This window comes from Vicia villosa, linkage group LG7 (genome assembly GCF_029867415.1).
Source record: "Vicia villosa cultivar HV-30 ecotype Madison, WI linkage group LG7, Vvil1.0, whole genome shotgun sequence".
In the NCBI taxonomy this organism is placed as follows: Eukaryota; Viridiplantae; Streptophyta; class Magnoliopsida; order Fabales; family Fabaceae; genus Vicia; species Vicia villosa.
The window spans coordinates 135,290,119-135,297,706 of NC_081186.1; the positions used below are offsets into that span (position 1 = coordinate 135,290,119).

The 7,588-nt window shown below is 36.3% G+C and overlaps 1 protein-coding gene across 1 annotated transcript; it reads left to right on the forward strand.

The window, feature by feature from the left end:
• The first annotated feature begins 5,083 nt into the window (after positions 1–5,083).
• Positions 5,084–6,276, forward strand: LOC131620235 (uncharacterized). The gene is made up of 3 exons (XM_058891236.1): positions 5,084–5,287; positions 5,555–5,926; positions 6,262–6,276. The coding sequence occupies exons 1-3, from the start codon at positions 5,084–5,086 to the stop codon at positions 6,274–6,276; spliced, it is 591 nt and encodes a 196-aa protein (XP_058747219.1).
• The last annotated feature ends 1,312 nt before the right edge of the window (positions 6,277–7,588 follow it).

Below are 7,588 nucleotides of genomic sequence, written 5' to 3' on the forward strand. Positions count from 1 at the left end.
TCGTCGTTGATGAGTCTGTTGTCGTATGCATGGTAAATAAAATCAATTGAATAGGGTTTGATGGTGATGTGACCAAGACGACTGGTCTCACTAGAGGTTAAGTGATGGAAGTTGGATTAGATTTCAAGGGGAATAAGATGTTACATTTAGAGAGAAGGCATAACAATTTTAGAGAAGACGGGACCTGCTGCTTATGGAGGTTTATTAATAAACCACAATTCTGTGTTACTTGCCTTCTTTTCTAGCAACCTTGGCATTACTTTTTCCCTTCATGCTAACTTAAGTGGTTCTATGAAATACATATAATTATCCTCAGAAAATGGTTGACCTCATCTTCGACTTGAAACAGATTCCAAAATAGTTTGTCAATTTTTTAGAACCATTTATCGTTCCTTTTCCATTTAGAAATATATTGTTGAGTTGAACTCATACCGTTTACAACAAAGTGTTCATAATATCCCATATTTTCATAGAAGGAAACTATTATGAAAATAAGGTTTTTAACCTCGGTCTTTTCCGTGGATAGTTTATACCATTTCAAAGAATATCCATTATTATTCAACTTCTTGGATTCTTAATTGGGCCCATGCAATTTACCAACTTAGGTATTCGTATATTTAAAGCAAATCCTAAAGCATCCATTGTCCATCCAATTGTTGACAAAATCAAGTCCAAATTTTCATCTTAAAAGGCATCCCTCTTTTCATTGACTCTATCGAGTCTTGAATAAGGGCTTGACATTAGAGAAATTAGAAACATAAATGAGGTTGCAACTCTTAAGCTCGCCTTGGGATTAATCCATTTAAACTTCCAGGGGACATCTTTTCTCTGAATTAAAGTATTAAGAACTCATGCCCAATCAAATACCATATATTCTCTTGTATTTGGAGTGGTTTGAAAAGTTATGTAAGCATTGAAAAAATTACAACAATTGGAAGTTAGGAAACGATTACAAGATACAATTTTGGAAGGATGGTTTGATAGGAATACGAATTGCAAAGATATTACAAAATCCTTCCCATATAAGAGATTCCTTGCAAGCTAAGGTATCCAATTACAGAAGTAGTAACAAATGGTCTTTCCTAGAAGAGGCGATTGATATGTTCCCTTATATCATAATCATAGTCAAGGATACTACAATTACTATACAATTACTAGACCCTAGTCCGGATATGCTCTAATGGAGCCACACATTTCCTGGTGAGTTAACCATAAAAGAGGAATATAATTTCTTAGTCCCTGCAAGTTAAACTATCTTTTAGGCCAAGAACATTTGGAACTTAGCTATACCTCCATCTAAGTCTCTTCTAATGTGGAAAATCTTGCACAATAAGATTGTCACAAATGACATAATTATAAATAGAGGCATTATCATTGCTTCTAGGTGAGATCTATGCAACGCTTACTCTGAAACTGTGGAACATCTCTTTTGTGGTTGTCCATATGCTCAAAAAATTGGCTAAGTAACATCTTATGCCTCCAAATCAATATCTTCAATATTTTCAATCTTCTAAACATATCCCACAAATTGTAGGTCAACTTAAGTAAAGGTGGTAATTACAGTTGCAATCATTTATTCTTTTAACTCCATATGATATAGAAAAAAATTAAGCCAAGTTTGAAAACAAAATAATCCAGTAGAGTACTACCATCATTAATATTATCTTTTTAGTGTCCTTAATTGGAAATGCTACCAATTGTACTACCTCAACTTCAATAGAAAAGTTTAGAATTTTAAAGGCTTTAAAATTTCTCATTCATCTTTCTAAATCCCCTAGAATAATTAAATTGTTTTGGTCTCCTCCCATTTATTTGTGGATTAAATGCAATTGTAATTGTGTTGCTCTTGGTGCTCCGGGGCCTGCTGCATGTGGAGGTTTATCGAGAAATCACAATTATGAGCTTCCAGATACTGGAACCTATCGAGATCCTCTTATGATTTTCTAAGACTACAATTAGAGCACAATACAAAAATCCATCAGGATATCCTTTCATTTATCTAAGACTCTATCTTGATAAAAATTCCAGAACCCACTAAGCACCATGCACTTAACTAAGACTCCTATTGCGCCAATACAATGGACAGACACACAAACAACGATTAAAATATAAATATGGAGAACTCATAATGTAAAACATACAAATGAAAAGAATAACATATATTAATTAAAAGTGGAGAAGAATAATTACAAAATTATCCCTTAACAAGGAAAGAGTCTTATCTAGGAAGGTACAATAAAAAACAACAAAAGCCAAAATACTAATTGTTAGGGGAAGCCTCAAATAAATTCTCCACCAAGGGGTTCCTTCCTCTATAATAGTTGCTCTAGTAGGAACCCTTTCCTCCAATAGATGTAATGCTTCATGCTCAACATCTGAAGTCTGGTCGACCTCAATGTTACTTACCTTCACAAGACGGTCATCCACCACTACTTTGAAATAGTCCAGCTCATTGAGATCAAGCTTAGGGTACAAACAAAGTACTTTATTTTTTTGCTTTCTCAAACCCATGTTTAAGGTCCATTTTGAGACTACCTGTAACATCCTATTTTTATTAGATTTAATTAATTAGGATTATTTGATAATTGATAATGGTTTATGTGTTTTATTTAATTATTGTTTGCGCGATAATTATTTAATTAGGTGGAAATATGTTATTTAGCTAATTAATAAATGGTAGAATTTTATTTGAAATTAGTTAAATGGGCTTAGTTGAGTGAGAAAGAGTATTAGGTGGGTTAAGCCCAATGAGATAATGAGAGTTAGAAGAGAATTCTATGAGTTAACCTAAATTAGATAGAAAGATAGAAAGAAAAGTAGAGAAGAGAAAAGAGGCAAAAGAGTAGAAGAGAGAAGAGGAGAGGATTGTAGATTCTTGAAGTTAGAAGGAGAAATTCAAGAGGTAAGGGTTTGAATACAAGTTCTTGTAGAATCTATGAATGGGTAATGTTGTATGTGTTAAAACATGAGATTTCACTTTGAGTATTTTCATAATCCATGAGATTTGTGTTGTTTGATGTTGTTTATGCTTGGAATGGGTAGAAATAACATGTAATTCATGATTCTTTACTTGATTCTATGGGTGGGTTTTGATTTATAACATGTTGGATGAAAAGAATGTGAAAACCTAACTTTGGGATTTGGGTGAAATTCATGAATTTGCATGATTAATGAAACTTTGATGAATCTAAGGATACATATGGGTTATGTGTATGTTATGTATGTGAAATTCGTGTGCAAATAATGAACTGAACTGTGAATTGAGTGATGAAAATGAAAAGAGGGAACTGTGCTGAGTTTACACAGAGAATTCATTTTGCGCTGTGTTCGCGACGCGAACGAGAGGTGGCGGCGCGAACTGAATGAATTTCTGAAATGATTTGGTTCTGCCATGTACTTCGCGGCGCGCACATGTGGATGCGGCGCGAACTGAATGCATTTTTGAAATACATTGATTCTGTCTGTTACTTCGCGGCGCGACCAAAGGTTGGCGGCGCGAACTATGTTCAAAAACATTTTCTTGTTTGTTTAAGACTTGATTTGCATACCTATTACTTCTATATGTTCAAAATGTGTTATTAATTGATTAAATAACATGTGTGAGGTGTAATTGAATGTATTATGTAATGGAATGCTAAATGATAATTGTGTTGAGATTGGATTGAATTGCATGTTGTGTAATGTTGTGCAAGGTTGGAAAGATGTGATTGTGTAGTTTAAGAGATAGAGAGATCGTCTTAAATGCATGAGTCTTGTTTTGTTGCACACGTACACAAGCATGAGTCTTTGAAAGTGGCAATGTTGGGTAATCTCGCGAAGGTTATTTACTTGTCCCAAACCTAACGAGTACCGGGTTTGAAAGCTTAACGAGTATGGGGCTTTGAGGTGGTTATCTAGTCTAGAGAGAATGACAATCGGCATTACCGGAAATGATAACGGAGGGATCCACATGCATATCGCATAGAGTCACACTTGAGTCGCACGTGTCGGTGTGAAATGTTGTTATGTGTGATTATGTGGTATGAATGTGTGGATGTGAATTTGATTGATATGCATATATGTGGAATGATGAATCATTTGATATGAATTAGAGAATGTGATGAGAATGAGATATACGTGATTGATACATATTTGATGTGAAATGTGAAATATATACGTATGAGTGATATATGTGTATATATGTAAATTGGCAATAAATGAGGTTGTGAATTAATTGTGATGATTAATTAAGTTGAACATGTTAACTTTATATTGGAGATAAATACATGTTTTGTGAAGAGTGATGAATTCTTGAAATGTATGCTTACTTATGTTGCATTTCCCATTATTATATTTTCTATTTAGAATTTGAATTCTCACCCTTCTGTTTGAATGTTATCCTTCGTTGATAACGTGCAGGTTCCGACGAGTAGTAGCTTGTCCTAGGATTTAGCCGAGGAGCTCCTGAGTTTGTTATTGGATTAGGTAGCGAGTCATATGCTCTGATCATGTAACACTTGGGGGGGATTTTATTTAGACTTATGCTTATGTTTGGATATTGCTATTTCCTATGTTTTGTTGGATATTCGGATGTATTTGTTTGAGATCCCGGATATGTTGTTTGAGGCTATGTGGCCAAGATTGTGGATTTAAATGTTAATTCGATATTGGTAGATGAATATAGTATGGGATATATTCATTGAAATTTTAATAGCAATTCTATTGTTTTCCGCAAGCGTTTATGCATAATGTATGAAAGCATGAGATTTACATTGTGTTACAAATATGATCTTTGCATATTAAGAATGTTGGATGTTTTGCTTTAGGTTTTCATTGTGATGAAAATAACATGTGACTCCCTTTTCCTTATGCATGATTACTCTGTGTGATTGTATGATATATTTGGGGTTAGAAAAGGGGTGTTACATTAGTAGTATCAGAGCATGGTCGACCAGTTGGTCAGAGTCGTTAATGTCTTTAATTCCGTTGTATTAGATTTGTGTATCTGACACGATCGATACTGTTTTGTTTGTTTTGGGTTGTTGGTTGTCGTAGGACGATGGTTGCTGGAAGGAATGATGATGCCATTGCTGATGCATTAAGGATGTTGGCTGGATCTCTTGGTCAAATGCCTCAAGCTAATGCTGGAAATTGGAATGCTGATGATGATGAGTACCGTGCTTTAGGGAAGTTCCAGAGGAAAAATCCTCCTATCTTTGAGGGTGAGCATGAACCGGATAAAGCTCAAGCTTGGTTGAAGGAGATTGAGAAGATTTTTCGAGTCATGAATTGTACCGATGCTCAGAAAGTGCAGTTTGGTACTCACATGCTGGAAAAGGAAGTTGAGGATTGGTGGGGCAATATGGCTCAAAGATTTGATGAGGAAGGTATTCAAGTTACTTGGGATCGTTTCCGCGATGCATTTTTGGAAAACTATTTTTCGGAAGATTGCCGTGGAAAGAAAGAAGTGGAATTCCTTGAGTTGAAGCAAGGAAATGGTACCGTGGCGGAGTATTCTGCTAGATTTCAAGAGCTTATCAAGTATTGTCCTCACTACAATACTATGAATGCGGAGAGGTCAAAGTGTTTGAAGTTTGTCAATGGTTTGAGACCGGATATCAAGAAGGCGATTGGTTATCAACAGATTACCCGTTTTGCTAAGTTGATCAATAAGAGTCGGATTTATGATGAGGATAGTAGGGAGAGTACTTCTCACTACAAGGCGATGAATGATAAGAAAGGTCAATTCCGTGGAAAACCATACGACAATAAGAAGAAGGCTGGTTTTGGCGGAAAGCCAAGTGGGGGAGTATCTAGTGCTCCGATTAAGTGTTTTAAATGTGGAGTTGAGGGACATCGTGCTGTTAATTGTTCCAAAGTCGAGGTAACATGTTTCAAGTGTGGCAAGAGTGGTCACAAAGCAAACGAGTGTAGAGGTGGTTCGAAGGTGACTTGCTACAATTGTGGAGAGCAAGGTCCCATTAGCACCAAATGTGATAAGCCAAAGAAGGAACAAGCGAAAGGGAAAGTGTTTGCATTGTCTGGTGCGGAGGCTCCTATCGATGATAGGCTAATCCAAGGTACGTGCTTCATTAATGGTACACCTTTGATTGCTATTATTGATACCGGTGCGACACATTCTTTCATTTCTTTGGATTGTGCTAAGAGATTGAATCTTGTGTTATCTGATATGTGTAGAAGTATGGTTATTGATACACCTGCTATGGGTTCTGTTTCTACTTCTTTTGTGTGTTTGAATTGTCCTTTGAGTATTTTTGGTAGAGATTTTGGGATTGATTTGGTCTGTCTTTCGTTAGAGCAACTTGATGTGATTTTGGGTATGAATTAGTTAGAATTTAATCGTTTGTATATCAAATGTTTTGATAAGACTGCTATTTTTCCTGAGATTGGTGTTAAGGAAGATTTGTTTTTGTCTGCGAAGCAAGTTGGTGAATCTGTTCAAGATGGGGCTGAATTGTTTATGTTATTGGCAACCTTAGATGTGCATGAGAGGAGAACCATTGATGAATTGCCAATAGTTTGTGATTTTGCGGAGGTATTTCCTGAGGTTGTAAGTGATTTACCACCGGAACGTGAAGTTGAGTTTTCGATTGATTTAGTTCCTGGAACTAGTCCTGTATCAATGGCTCCATATAGGATGTCTGCTTCTGAGTTGAAAGAGTTGAAGAGTCAACTTGAGGATTTGTTGGAGAAGAAGTTTATTCGTCCTAGTGTATCGCCATGGGGTGCACCTGTTTTGTTGGTTAAGAAGAAGGAAGGTTCTATGCGGCTTTGTGTTGATTATAGGCAATTGAACAAAGTGACAATTAAGAACAAGTATCCACTTCCAAGAATTGATGATTTGATGGATCAGTTGGTTGGAGCTTGTGTGTTTAGCAAGATTGATTTGAGGTCTGGGTATCATCAGATTCGTGTGAAGGCGGAGGATATTCAGAAGACTGCTTTTAGGACAAGGTATGGTCATTATGAGTATTCTGTTATGCCGTTTGGTGTGACCAATGCACCTGGTGTATTCATGGGGTATATGAATAGGATTTTTCATGATTATCTGGATAAGTTTGTAGTTGTGTTCATTGACGATATTTTGATCTACTCCAAGAGTGAAGATGATCATGCTGAGCATTTGAGGATTGTGTTATCGGTGTTGAAGGAGAAAAGGTTGTTTGCTAAGCTTTCGAAGTGTGAATTTTGGTTAAAGGAAGTGAGTTTTCTTGGCCATGTGATCTCTAGTGGAGGTATTTCTGTTGACCCGTCGAAGATTGAAGCTATATCTCAATGGGAAGCTCCTAAGTCTGTTTCTGAGATTAGAAGTTTTCTTGGTTTGGCTGGTTATTATAGGAAGTTCATTGAAGGATTTTCTAAGTTATCTTTGCCGTTGAAGTTGTTGACTAGGAAAGGACAAGCTTTCATTTGGACTTCGCAATGTGAATCGAATTTTCAAGAGCTTAAGAGAAGGTTGACTTCTGCTCCTATTTTGATTTTGCCAGATCTGTTTGAACCGTTTGTGGTGTATTGTGATGCTTCATTGTTGGGTTTGGGAGGCGTTTTGATGCAAAAAGGGCAAGTGGTAGCTTATGCTTCAAGGCAA

Bases quoted from the DNA above. Each gene is read 5' to 3' on its own strand.
- LOC131620235 (XM_058891236.1), top strand. From the start codon at position 5,084: ATGTTGGCTGGATCTCTTGGTCAAATGCCTCAAGCTAATGCTGGAAAT. The intron at 5,288-5,554 runs GTGCAGTTTGGT...ATGAATGCGGAG, and splicing joins ATTGTACCGATGCTCAGAAA to AGGTCAAAGTGTTTGAAGTT.